This window comes from Pollachius pollachius (assembly GCF_949987615.1).
Source record: "Pollachius pollachius genome assembly, chromosome: 7".
Classification (NCBI taxonomy): domain Eukaryota; kingdom Metazoa; phylum Chordata; class Actinopteri; order Gadiformes; family Gadidae; genus Pollachius; species Pollachius pollachius.
The window spans coordinates 25,501,148-25,516,094 of NC_136940.1; the positions used below are offsets into that span (position 1 = coordinate 25,501,148).

At 46.1% G+C, this 14,947-nt stretch overlaps 1 protein-coding gene across 1 annotated transcript in view; it reads right to left on the bottom strand.

The window, feature by feature from the left end:
• Window positions 1-2,406: 2,406 nt before the first annotated feature.
• Window positions 2,407-14,947, bottom strand: part of LOC307078046 (ephrin type-B receptor 1-like) — a gene marked incomplete at both ends in the record, with an annotated part of 42,721 nt that continues 30,180 nt past the window's right edge. The window contains 8 exons of the mRNA XM_079739624.1: window positions 2,407-2,518; window positions 2,739-2,897; window positions 3,075-3,271; window positions 6,015-6,164; window positions 6,659-6,806; window positions 7,490-7,557; window positions 8,859-9,106; window positions 14,497-14,694. Coding sequence (XP_079595750.1) covers window positions 2,407-2,518; window positions 2,739-2,897; window positions 3,075-3,271; window positions 6,015-6,164; window positions 6,659-6,806; window positions 7,490-7,557; window positions 8,859-9,106; window positions 14,497-14,694 — 1,280 coding nt within the window. The remainder of the gene's footprint in view (window positions 2,519-2,738; window positions 2,898-3,074; window positions 3,272-6,014; window positions 6,165-6,658; window positions 6,807-7,489; window positions 7,558-8,858; window positions 9,107-14,496; window positions 14,695-14,947) is intronic.

Genomic DNA, 14,947 nt, shown 5'->3' on the forward strand with positions numbered 1-14,947 from the left:
CACACACACACTTGTGTTCCTCACACATTTTCTCTGTCCCTAGTATAAACAAGACAAGCCGCAAAAATGAATACAGGAATGATGTTCATGATTTCATCCTTCATGTCAAGGGCATCATTTATCAAGTTCACAATCTTTTCATAAACATAAATCAATACTATCCCCCACTGCTTTCTTAAGCATAGCCCCCACTCAAACACACTAAGGACCCGATCCAAGCCAATCACAAGGCATGTGACATTAAAAAGTCCCATTAGGTATCAAATGTTTCTGAGACGATATGAGTTTTCCGGGCGGCGCGAGTTGTCACGTTGGTTATTAAACCTTCAAGCTGGAGCCCCTTCTCCGGAGCCCTCTGTTTACAGAGAGTTATTCCGCTGACGCGCTGACACGGTCCCAGTGGTTCTCGATGCGCACTTTAATGTGTTCAATAAGCTAGTGTTGCCTGGCAACAAATTCAATTCAAGCAATATTGGCTGAGAAGAGTTTGTGGCCAAAAGTGACAATCGGATTGCTGGGGATGTGAAACCAAAGCTCTCAATGTCATTTATCAACTCACACGAGTCACACAGTCTTTTACTTTGGTGTTCTCCTTGTTTTCCAGGGGCGTATTGTAACTGACAAACACGAAACACAACCTTAAATCCAACAGGAGTCATGCAATAGTTAAGTATTTAAATGCAAAATGTTAAATGCTGCTATTTCTGCCACGTGAACAATGTAATCCCGGTCACAACCAAAGCCACACACACATAGATCCCCCTGGCTGAGGCTGGAACGAAGATGAATTATCTGTACTGGATGAGTGTGAATTGAGCCTAATATCTACTCTGAGATATCTCAGTGTTTAATAACCTGGTCTCCCTCCCATAAAGATGGATCCAATGGGCAATCTGTGCCAAAGAGTAAATAGAATTTCAGATGGTAAATACAGCTTATTTTCCATCCATGTTATTATTTTTCTCAACAATGTATCGTTTCTATTAACGATGATTGGTTACTTTCACATTTCTGAATACTAATCAAAACATCTCGGCAAAAATAAAGTCTTTTATGAAGTATTTTGTCGTCAGGAAGACATGGGGAGGAAGGTGCATCGCAAAAGGGCGAGCAGCCCGATCTCATTCTATCGCCTTGACGAGACAAACGTTAATTCTTGTTCATTTCACCATCTCATGGCTTCAGGGAATGATCAAAGCCAGTGCCAAGAAGATAGATGGAAACATAGGTAGATTGATTGGTAGATTCAGATTGTTAGGTAGGTTGATAGGCATGTCAATTGATAGGTCGAGGAACAGAGATTGACAGTTAGGTAGCATAGCGACGCCTGGGACACACATCAAAGTATTGTTTTGGTTCCAGCCTTCGGTTTTGTCTGACAGGTACGAACGTCTCTCCTCAGACAAGAGGGGCACTGTCTCAGACAAGTGTTTGTTGTGTGCTTGATGTTGTTAATGTGAAGGTTAAAACGTGTTGCACAGAGTTTCTCCTGAATCATTTCCCAGGCGAGACGAAGACGAATTGTCCTTGGTGTCAATGAAAAAGTACAAATCACAGAATCATGAAACAAGGTGTGTTTTGTTCCAGAGCATGGTCACTGGTGGGATGCGTTAGTCCGAGGGAGCCAGCAGCATGGGACACAGAACCGACAAATATTTCGGCCACAATGATTTATCCTCAGCTGTTTTTTCAAAATGGAAGCAAAACAATTAAGCATCATGGGAACTTCCCACATAATAATATCTACAGACTCTTCAATATGAAGACTAGAATGGTCTTATTGGTGCGTGGAAGCTTTGAGAGCCGACTGTACTATAGGTCTTGTGTCCCTGTAGAATAGAGATTGGCATTTCTGCCTGAACTATGTCCTAGTCTTGATGTGGATTTTCTTTCGCTGTGACCCAAACATGTTTACAGTCGTGTTCAAATATTTAAAAGTCCAGGGTCATTGTCTTTTTTCTTTTGGTACTGCCTCACAGATTGAGGATGCTTCCAATATCTTAAGACCCTGTGTATTGCCGGACAGTTTGTTCATATACAGTAACTATCATATAGTATACTTCTTCACAGTAATATTTGGACCATTCGAGTTCAAACACAAACCACTTGTGTGTTTGTGTTTGGGGGGGGATAGTGGCTTCAAGGTTATGGGACTGCAGCTGCCGTTTGAAAATCCTTATTTCCACTTTCAATTGAGATACTCTGAATTCAGCCAGCAGTGTGTGCATATACGACAGAGTTGTGATGGTCACGTCTGTCAGAATGTATTTGGACAGACTTTGGGTTCGGCTGATAGCGTCCACGGGTGTTCAAGGTGTCCCATTAGTCGTCTGGAGTTGATTGCTTTCTGCATTGTACTTGTACGTGTTCCAAAGGGAACCTCATTGATCCCGTTGGGTTAGTGCGTTACAGTGACTCTGTCGGGGACTGGTCATCGATGTGGTCCCTCATGGACTGGACGCTGGTCAGGATCTTCTTCTGGTGGCCGGCCAGAGACACACCCAGCCTCTGCAGGTCTCTGCAAGAACCACACAAACAAACAACAACAAGAACGTTTACAGATCACGAGTCTTCTGCGTCAGTTACACATTTGAATCACCTGAAGGAAACGAGGAAAGACGGAAAGGTAGGAAGGACGGAAGAGAAGGAAGACAGGAACAGAAGGGAAGGAGGACGCGCCCCTTGAGAGAGGTATCGACCCAGCGGTCCAGAGAGGACGCTCCGGCGGGTGGACCTACTCGGTGGTGAGCTGCGTGATCAGGGACAGGGAGTTGATGCCCGACCCGATGAAGGAGTCCCTGTACTGCGTCATCTTCAGCGCGCCCAGCCAGTCCTCCACAGAGCTGACGCTGCTCAGGTCTGGAGCCCCTCGGTCGAGCAGGGCATGAGGGGAAGGCCTTGAGGGACGGAGGGATAACCCATGAGAGGCCGCTTTACAGGGACCGGGATTTCCGGATGCATGTTGTGAAGGAGCAGGCAGCTGTTGGGCCTCGTGTTCTTCGTTGGGCCGGTATTATACGTGTGTATATGCATGTATACGTGGTTAGTGTTGATGTATGTATGTCTCCACTCACCCGGCGGGGACGTTGCTGCCGGCGGTCTTGAGGGAGGCGGGGTTGCGGATCATCTTGTCCAGCATGCTGACGAGGTCGGGGAACTTGGGCCGGGCGTTGCGGTCCTTCTGCCAGCAGTCCAGCATGAGCTGATGGAGCACCAGGGGGCAGTCCATGGGGGCCGGCAGCCGGAAGTCCTGCTCTATGGCGTTGATCACCTGCGGAGGCGAGAGAGGCACGCGGGGGGCCGCGGTGAGTGTGTATGCGACCGCATGCGTTCTGACGGCTGCCCGTTTCCCTCCTCACGGGGGAGTTTTGAGAACGATGTAAGTTTATTATTCTGCATTCAAAAAACACTTTATTTCGTTATTCTTTTCGCTTTTTATTCTTAGTGATTCTGAGGTCATTTATTTCTGCTGCTGAGAAGGAACCAAATAAAATGAGGCTAGACGTTACAGCATGACCCCACAACAACAGGTCCAACACTGTATTGTCTTATCCACTTAACACTCTGCACATTGAGCAGTTACTAGCTACAAAATGCCTAAAAGCAAGCACTTCCTAGGGGATTTGAAGAGTTTGAAAGTCCTCCTCCCTGCCTCCTGCTTCACAAAAATAACTTGAGAGGGAATACATCACGTCCTTCATGTTGTCAGAGATTAGAGTTTGTGTGTGCGTGTTACCGTGTGTCTGCGTTTGCACCTATAAGCCTCAGCGAGAAGTGGTAAAACGAGCGCGGATGAGCATCAGCCATTCTTCTGCTGCCGGGGTGAACTCTGGCCGACCCCGGCACACTTCTGTGGGCTTTGGTGCTGCATAAATTCCCTCTAAGCACCCACTGTCAATCAAAGGAGGGCGAGGGGTGCGGCGCGACGCTGTGTGTGGCGCTTTCATGGTTAATTCATGTCGAACATATCACCTGTGGTGGCTCCCCTGACAGAACCTTATTTCATGTTCCCCCAAAAAGCGCACGCTTAAAACCCTGTGTGTGCGCTCACACACGCTTTTATCTGTGTGTCTGTCAAGTGCCTTTGCTTTTGTGCTGTGTGTGTGTGTGTGTGTGTGCGTGTGTGTGCGTGCGTGCGCGTGCATGCACGTGTGTGTGTGTGTGTGTGCGCGTGTGTGTGTGTGTGTGTGTGTGTGTGCGTGTGTGTGTGTGTGTGTGTGTGTGCGTGTGTGTGTGTGTCTGTGCCCACCCACGTACGGGGTGCGCTTTTGGGTGCAGGGTTCATGCATATAAAATCACGGATCCAGAAGTCCTATTGTGTTACAGCAGAACCTCTGGTCCAGAAGTCCTGCTGTGTTACAGCAGAACCTCTGGTCCAGAAGTCCTGCTGTGTTACAGCAGAACCTCTGGTCCAGAAGTCCTCTCGTGTGACCTCTTATTTCTATAATGTTCTGTAACCTTAACATACCCTTTTTGACTGTTTACATCTGCTGGCCAAATAGGTTTTAGCTGATTTTAGATTAGTAATCTGAAGTCTGATTTGTGAGACTAATGCATAGTCAAAGCCTTGGCAGCCTCTGGTTATCTATAGCCTAAAAACAAACACACACACAACACACACAAACATCTCCATTACTATAGACCGTATGTGCAACATAACGTAAAACTGGTGCTTCAGCATTACTGCTGGATATAATGGCTCTAAGAACAATCAGGGGGGAGAGGCAGAGGTTAGGTGTGGGAAGACAGACAAGGGAGGAATCAGACTCAACAAAAGAAAGAAAGAATGAATGAAGGTAAGAAAAAAATGAAAGGCTTGGTCAAACATAAAATCTGAGTATTGAACATATCAAAGATGGACTAGAAGCCTGCGTGCAGTTGAACTTTGCCCATGCGTCGTCAAAGACTCTCTGAACTGACTCACCCTGCACTTACCTAAGACACCAGCAATTAAAACCTCACAACCGCCTTCCTAGCATCAGTTTGTCCAGAGCGCGGTCGCCATGGCACCGAGGCAGGCAGAGAGGAGCCGGCTCAGATGAGTCTGAGCACTGCAGTAACTGTTCCCCAAGTGTTTCCCAACAAACGGCTAATTGAGCTAATTTACCAGGTAATAAACCGCAGATTAGTGCTTACAGCCAGTGAGGGGGGGATACGCTGACTCTACGCCTCACTTCCATTTCTATTAACGCTCGCTGTGCAAAATATCTTCTTTCCATTTTTTTTAATGTCGCTTTATGGACTTGGCAACTCAGGGTTTTATAAAATATGTTATCAAGAATTATCCAGATGGTAACTTGAACCTCAGACCTCATGATTGAAACAAGAAAGACTCAAAGTGGTGACCTTAAACCGAGCATTTAAAACATCAGGAACATTCACTAATTTGAACCTCGCGATGGCCTTGAGGAGACAGGAAGAGGGGTAAAGCGAAGGGAAACAGGCGCTGTACACAGTACACACTGTGGATTTTGCGGTGAGAAAGAAGGAACAATGGTGACTTAAAGCACTATCAGAGTGTTTCAGACAGAAAGAAAAACATCCCTTTAGCTTTGAAACGTGACATATAATTCAACCGCCAACTGACATGTGGAAGCCATGTCTCGCAAAAACAGGAAAAAGAATCACACAGAAGACACACAGACGCACACACGTCCCCACATGTTAGGAAGGGAAGTGAACAGATAAACAAAGAGAGGTTGTGGGGTCGCTCAAAGACATGGACCCACACACACGCACGCACGCACACACACACACACTCCACACACAAAGACACACACACAAACACATAAACACATACACAAGTTGGCAGCGTGGACCCACAAAGACATGGACCCCCCCCACACATACATAAACAGAGACACACACAAACACACTCATACATACACACACACACACACAAACACAGGTTGGCAGCGTGGACCCACAAAGACATGCACACACACACACACACACACACACACACACAGACACACACACCCCCCCTCAGCGGGCAGCGGGACAGGGTGACGTACGTCTTGGTTGCTCATGTCCCAGTACGGCCTCTCTCCGTATGACATCACCTCCCAGGTGACGATGCCGTAGCTCCACACGTCTGAGGCCGACGTGAACTTCCTGTAGGCGATGGCCTCGGGTGCCGTCCAGCGCACCGGGATCTTACCCCCCTGAGACACACACACACACACACACACACACACACACACACACACACACACACACACACATTGCATGGCTGTTACTTCTTTACCTCACGCTCGTTTGCCTGCTGACGTCACATCCTGCCTAACAGAAGCCCGGTCAGTCATTACTCACAGTATTAAACAAAGAGGAGTGAGCCTCATAGCACCTTAACACTCCAGCAATAGTATAGTATAGATAGTAGAATAAGTAGAAAGTATAGTAGTACATATGAAGTATACCTCAAGCAAACAATTCAATTCAATTCAACGAAGGGACAAACAGACGACAATATGTTTGTATTTTTGTGTGTATGTGTGTGTGCATGGATGTATGTACGTACGTGTGTATGTGTATGAACGTGTGTTTGTGTCTGTGTGTGTGTGTATGTATGTACTTGTGTATGTGCGTGTGCGTGTGTGCACGTGCGTGTGCGTGCGTGCGTGCGTGCGTGCGTGCGTGTGTGTGGTGGCGCCCTCACCAGGGAGCTGGTGTAGGTGGGGTCGGAGGTGTCCTCCTCCAGGTAGCGGGACAGGCCGAAGTCTGAGACCTTACACACCAGGTTGCTGTTCACCAGGATGTTCCGGGCGGCCAGGTCGCGGTGCACGTAGCTCATCTCCGCCAGGTACCTAGCACACAACACAACACAACGCCTGAGTACCTAGCACACAACACAACACCACACCTGAGTACCTACTGCACAACACCACACAACGCCTGAGTACCTACCACACAACACCACACAACGCCTGAGTACCTACCACACAACACCACACCACACAACACCTGAGTACCTACCACACAACACAACACCACACAACACCTGAGTACCTACAACACAACACCACACCACACCTGAGTACCTACAACACAACACAACACAACGCCACACCACACAACACCTGAGTACCTACAACACAACACCACATAACACCTGAGTACCTACAACACAACACCACACCTGAGTACCTACAACACAACACAACACCTGAGTACCTAACGCACAACGCCACGCCATCACGCTCAGCTACTTAGAGACAGCCATGACATTTGTGTGTGAGTGTGTGTGTATATATGTGTGTGTATGTATGTGTGTATGTGTGTGTATTTGGGCATCCGTGTGTGCGTGGTTTGAGTGTGTGTTTGTGTGTGCGAGCATGTGTGTGTATATCTGTGTGTGTACGTATGTGTGTATGTGTTTGTATTTGGGCATCCGTGTGTTTGTGTTTGCGTGCATGTGTGTGTATATATATGTGTGTGTGTATATATGTATGTGGGCCTCCGTGTGTGCGTGGTGTGTGTGTGTGTGTACCTCATGCCGGATGCGATGCCCCTCAGCATTCCCACAAGCTGGATGACCGGGAAAGTTCCGTCGTTTCGCTGCGGAAGGACGGAACAATGTCTGATCAGACGTCAGGACGACTACGATTCAGTAAGGAGAAGGAAAACGCTTAAAGTTACATTTGCAAACAAATCGATCCTAATTTCAAATTGAGGTGCCAATGTGAATAACCACACACACACACACACACACACACACACAACCCCACGCACATACACTCACACACTCAAACAAAACACATCCGACATATATCCTGAAAAGAACATCTATGGCTGATAATTGTACATTGCGTTGCGTAAGGTGTTGTGATGTGTAAGTGCATATAGGAGGAATCCACCAATTTTTTAAATGACAACCTGAAGCCTGATTCCAGATCAGGAGTTCTTTGAAAACCAACTCAGGTTTTATTGGTACTTATTGACAGGTGATAATAATGTCTTTGTCTTTCAAAGCGTTGGGTATCTCGACCAGATTTCTTTACTATGATTTTTGATTTTTTAACTGAAGGGGTGTGTTTATCCACGACATTACCTAGGTTGGTTAGGCTGTTGGGCACACTGACGTGTGCTGTAAATGCACTGTGATCGCTTTCATGTACTAGAGGGTTGCGTCTGTCTTTTTCCCTGTGTGTGTTTGTGTGTGTGTTAGAAGTGACATAGTGCATCCAACCATGTCTTTGAAGCTTCTCTCACCTAATCCTCTGCAGGCAAAACCTTCACGGTATACACACACACACACGCGAAAACACACTCAAGCACACACATGCAGGGACTTACTCGCATGAAGGCATGCGCACAAATGCGCACAAAGCACGCACATTCATATGCAGGACACACACAAACACACACCGACACACACACTGATCGATCCCAATGGTGATGCTGGCTTTGCAAGACTGTGCCTTGAAGCCACAGGACAATCAATGTGTTTGTGTGTGTTTGTGTGCGTGTGCGTGTTTCAGTCGAGGATTCTTGAGTCAAAAGAGGTCATGCTGTGAGAAGCAAACATCAAAGCGCTTCATGTTCTGTTTTTAGAGCTGGCCTAAAAGAAGGACGGATCAAAGACAGACGGTCGTATGGACAGGTTGGCACGGAGAGGAACAGCGAGGGAGAGCGCGTCAGAGAGAGGGTCTTACACACATGGGTGAGTCAGAGAGAGGGAGAGTGTGTGTGAGCAGAGAGAAAGAGAGAGAGAGGGGGACAGGATGGAAATATTTCTCATATTACGCACAGCGAACCAAACGATGAAGGCATAAATATATACTTATATATTTACATGTATATATATATATATATATATAAATATATATATGTATGTATTGAATACTCGTGCTTATTACCCTCAGGAATGAGTCGAGTGCGCCGTTCTCCATGAACTCTGTGATGATCATGGTGGGCCGGCTCTTGGTGACCACGCCCTCCAGGCGGATGATGTTGGGCTGGTCGAACTGGCCCATGATTGACGCCTCGGACAGGAAGTCCCGTCGCTGCCGCTCGGAGTAGCCCGCCTTCAGTGTTTTGATGGCGACAGGAAATTCTTTCTTCCCCACTAGCTTCAAACGGCCTTTGTACACCTCACCGAACTCACCTGGGGAGGAAGACACCATTTACACTTTTCAAGACAAAAGCTTTATTTACCGCAGTATATCGGCGAACACACACACACACACACACACTCTTCAGCCTCGCTGGACGACGAAAGAAAATATTGGTTGCAATGCTTTTTCAGAGCACACAATCAGAGAGAAACACTTAAGTGACAAGGCAATAAATGTACACACCAACACACATACACACACACACACACACACACACACAAAAACAAGCAATGGAAGTGGCTGCTCAAAAAACAGCCATGTTGTGATCGGCACTCAAGAAGCGCTTTGGTGGTAAATTGGATCGAACAGGAGAAATAGGAATTTTGTGACAAGAAAGATCCGGTACATGCTGAACCACCAATCAGTATGGTGACATATCAAGTGATACTCTGTTTTTGACATGAACTCATTGTCTGGGATTTGCAATCATTTCTGAAAGGAGAAAATATTATTCTGGGGTACCCATCACAATTCAAGAATATTATGGATGATTGTATTTTGACTAATATGAATGTGGGGACGGATGGATATCAACGGACATTAGGCCTGGGTATCGCCAGGTACCTCACAATTCAAATCAATTTGATTTTTTAGGTCTTCATTCGATTCGATATCGATTCGATTCGATATTGATCCAATTGCTTCGATATCGATTCAATAATATGTGCAGATGACAAAAATACCTAAATATTATTTAGAATTAACCATTTCATAATGAATTAACCAAGAAAAAAGGGAATACACCATTGTATAGTATTGTTCCTGAGCTAAACTTGCAGCATAAAAGTAATAATCATAACATGGACAAATGTAAAAGGGAATGTACATTTAGGCATACTCGCTTCTAGATTACAATGACTGAGTATGCTTCGTTTTTGTTTTTTTTAATGGAAATAATCTAATTCAAAAAATTCTGAATCGAAATTTAATCTAGAACAAATAAATTGCAGTGCATTGATGAATCGATATTTTCACCCAGCCCTACCGGACATTGTTGCACAAGAGACCTGGTACCTTCACTACACTACTGTGAGTCTTTCCTTACGCACACTGAACTGTCCTTTGGTTTATAATCCTGCCCACCCAGCCCGCGCTATGGATCGTACGGGTCGTCAGTATCTCGTCTGCCCACCGACGGCAGCGCCAGCTTATCGTACAGCCGGCCTCGGTTTATTTATTCACACTCAGTGCGGCGGAAAGAGGAGGGACTGTGAGACTCAGGGGGGGCAGTTGGAAGCAGAATGGATGTTGTGATTCAATCTTGTTCTTATATCTATCGCTATGTATCCGTCATTTGTTGCAATTGTAATATTGATCTGATTGGTATCTATAATCCCTTTTGGGGAGAAATGTGGCCAGAAAGCGATCCAGGAAGCGTCTATCCGATGTGGCTAGCCTATCGTGAACCTTGTAAAAGCTGCATTTCTAGCCTGACACCTACCTCAGTTTTACCTGTTTGCAGGGATGTCGCCTTATTACAAAGTTTGCAATGTGTAACTGAGCTACCTCACCATGTGAAGTGTATTATCACCCCTTGATGCCGAGGGTTTGCTGTGTGATATTGTGCTACGTCATTGTGTGACATGTATTTATCTAGTTCCTCTTGAGATCCCAATCAGCCAGTTTTTAGCTTTTACCACTGATGCATGCTGTGTCCTAGGATTCTATCTTCCCTGTACCGTGTAAAGTCTGGTAGACGTGTAGACGTGTAGAAAGTAGACGTGATAATCATAAAAGTTCAAAGTTTCAAGCTTGTAAAACAGTAAATGATGGTTAATATGATGGACTGAACGCAGTCCTGCCTCGTTTCTCCCATGGACTTACTTTTGTTCAGTGGATGCCGAATATTTTTTCTCATATAGCTTTTCGCTTTTCACTTTCCCCCCAATGGCTTTAAACTTTTGCTCAGTGGATGTGTTGTGGCTGTTTATCTTTCCATCTATTCCTCCGCCTGTCCACTGCTGTGGAACAAAGCAGCAATCTCAGGGACATCATTCAGCCCCCATGTTGGTTTCAGGGGCCCTGCACTGACTTTCTCAGTGGTCATTCTAACGTTTTCTCCAACCTTGATGTCTTGAAATCATGTGTGCTCTGGACATACCTCAGGCGTCCTTTGTACTGCTGGAGACTTTCTCTCTTTTATTCCGTGTCAGGAGAGATGATCCCTATGCCTCTCGGGGATATGAAATTGTATGTACTTTCAAAATAAAAGTCCTGCTCCCACAGATAAAATTGTTGCGTGAATAATGGATGAGTGAAGTGGCTTTGATGACGCCGATCGCCCTCCCTTACTCTGATCTGTGCACCCCAGAACGCTGCTCATTAAAAACTGCCTACTGCCAGAGAGAAAAAGAGAGAGAGAGAGAGAGAGGGCGAGAGAGAGAGAGAGAGGGCGAGAGGGAGAGAGAAAGAGAGACAGAGAGAGAGAGAGAGAGAGGGCGAGAGAAAGAGAGAGAGAGGGCGAGAGAGAGAGAGAGAGAGAGAGAGAGAGAGGGCGAGAGAGAGAGAGAGCGAGGGCGAGAGAGGGCGAGAGAGAGAGAGAGCAAGAGAGGGCGAGAGAGAAAGAGAGAGAGAGAGAGAGAGAGAGAGAGAGAGGCCAAGAAAGGATCACCAGAAGAGCGATAAAAGAATACGATGAAGGGATCAATGGACAGTAGATATGGATGATAGATAAACTGTATGACAGAGGGCCACTGACACTGGGATATGGTCACAGGGATTGAAAGACAAATACATGTCTATATATATATATATATAAATATACATAGAAATATACATAGAAATATACATAGAAATATACATATGCGATTTCTGAGATGCAGATGGGAAAGAGGGATGGAGAGGAAGTATCGGTGGTGGTGGTTACAAGGTTAAAAAAACAATGGAGGAGAATGGTGAGAGAGACAGAAAACAGGAAGAGAGAAAAACGAGAGATAATAGAGAGAGAGAGAGAGAGAGAGAAAAGAGAGTAGAGGAGAAAGGCTTTTTTTTCAGGTAATCTTCTTTTCAGTATAATTTAATTAGTAGATTTTCCTTTGTTCTTTGAATCTTTCTGTTTTCTGTTTGCACACAACTCCAGGGTGAGGAGATCCACAGGAGAGAGGCTATTAGAATGAGAGATAGAGAGAGATAGAGAGGGAGAGGGAGAGAGAGAGAGAGAGAGAGAGAGGGGGGGAGAGAGAGAGAGAGAGAGAGAGAGAGACAGAGAGAGAGAGAGAGAAAGAGAGACAGAGAGACAGAGAGAGAGAGAGAGAGAGAGAGAGAGAGAGAGAGAAACAGACAGAGAGAGAGAGAGAGAGACAGAGAGAGAGACAGAGACAGAGGGAAAGAGAGAGGGGGAAAACGACGATGTGATATAATCACCGAAAGAGATGAGAAGGATAAGGAGGGGGGAAGGGGGGGTAGGAAATGAGGTCAATTAGAAGAAGATAGCTCCACAGGAAAAACTACAGACAGAGACAGAGAGCCACCCTACACACCCCAGACACAGAAAAGGAGGGGTGTGTTAGTGCGAGTGAGCGAGAAGGAGAGGGAAGGAGAGAGACGCTGGGGGAGGGGCCTGCGGGAACACATTCTCCTCTTCCAGAGAGCGAGGCGTAGGAATCACCCCACCATCACACACGTCAGTCAACCACAGCGACCATATGTCCTCAGATTTGACCTCGCTTCCTCCCCCTTTCTCCCACCTCCTCCTCACCCCAGCCTCGGTCACCTCTGTCCCTACAGGCCTGCACCCGACCCCAGCACGCAAGACAACCAGATAAAGAAAAACAGCACGTTCAGATGGGAATGAAAACCCAACCGAAAACGCGTCCTCCACGACTGAGGTTCTCAAGGCATCTGCTTTGTGAACTTTTCTTTTTCTCAGCACAATGTCAGGGCAGGAGTGGTGAACATGAAATCAGCCCTTATTGCTGTATGTTTCACAATGAATGTTTAGCGAGTTGAGCTGAGGACTGGTATGACTGGAAGCTCGACACCTCGACAGTGAAGCAGAAAATGCAATTTAATGCTGCTTTGGATCCTTCCATTCTTTAAGTTAATAAGTGAATAGTTAGCCTCCAAAGACTATCCAGATTTGCACGTTTGTTTCACAATGATCAGTCTACCCTTTGCTGGTGAGCAAAGGGTATGGGCGTGGCCCTACGTTATTCAAAAAGATCCAGCCAATCAGATTTATTAATTTAGTGACTGTTTGGGACGAAAGAAATTGTTTTTAATCATTTCAAAACAATTCCACAGAAACTGCTGAACGCAGCAAACAGAAGCTGAGAATTTCCCTCACACAGCGTAGAAAAATACTGGAGCCTTTACATTTTTCACATGAAGTTTTGCACATGAATAAAATATCTGTTTTGACTTCAAAGTGCAGCAAATGAGGCAAAATATTGCATTCAGCTTTTCATGTTCACACAATCTGCACTGCTGACATTCACGTCTGGAGCTGTTGAGTATTTTTATATGTTCTCCGGCTTTTCGAGGAGTGACAGCCCGTCGTTGGAGCGAGCCCCATATGCCAGGAGAAGTGTGTGGTTCGTCCAATATTAACGGATGACCAGAGAGAGTATCTGGGATCAGAGGAGAGAGGCTGGCCCCTGAGCTGCTCTATCACCGATGGCCCTGACTGCTCAATCCAACACCTCTGACCGGAATACCCAAACCCCTCTGCTATACCAAACCCTAGCCAGTAGGCCGCTTTCAAAGAAGTGTTATGTAGGAACGAACACAGGTGTATCGGTAACACTTTAAATAAGGGATCAATCATTTACAATTAATTAATAATAGTTAATGCGGTAAAAAGCATTTACTTACTACAAACACTTTATTAACAATTAACTAATAGTCTAGTAATAACTTACAGATGGAATTCATGTTAACTAAGGAATGTGATGCCCTATCCAAGTGAAGTGACCCTACAAAATATACAGCGGCAATAGCACTGATGACGAAGATACCCGGTTGTTATTGGTTAAATGTATCCTCAGGCAAGAGACGTCAAAAGTCGACCTTGGTGTGGTTACAATTAATTTAGCTTTTTTGCACCACGGAAATGCCTTTCAGGCACCTTGCACAATATAGGCCAGCATAGGCAGTTAGAAAGGGATGGGTGAGGGAGGGGTATGCAGTTGGTTGCAATCTGCAACCTCACCACTACGTAGTTACTACTTAATTCTACACAATTGACCTAAAGACGACATGTGTGAGTTTGTGTCCCACTCTCCCCTACATCGCTGTGATCGTGGCCTTTGGTGATCTCCAGGGACAATAAAGTGCTGTTTAGGTCAACAAAGAACACTACAACTGAAAAATGACACGGACCACATTACGCGCACCGAGACAAACATTAGAACAGTGCGCAGGGATATGTCGGATCACCTACCCGCTCCGAGGACCTCCTCTATCTTGACGCAGGTGGGATCTATTTCCTTGGCGAACTCATGGACGGCCTCGTTGGGGTCCTCGTACGTGAAGGGGTCGATGTATATCTTGACCCCTGGGGAGCTGTGCCCGTCGGACATCGTGGGGAAGGTGACAGTGGGAGCCGCTCCGCTGAACTGGTCCGGTCTCAGATTGGACTCTGAGGACAAAGACAAACAAACCACGAGCATGAGACCGTAGGAAGGGGAGCTCCAGGCGCTTGGTAAGAGGGAAATAGATATGAGAGAAGAGAGACAGACCAGAGAGCGTTAAGGGCTCATTGTGGTTCCAAGTCGACGCAACCCAATGACCGTGCAGAACCTGTTTCGGTTCTGCAATCAATCACAATTCAATCACAGCCCTTGCTTCTGCGTCGCCTCGCCTACACTTTTTGGGAGGCGCAAGTCACCCCC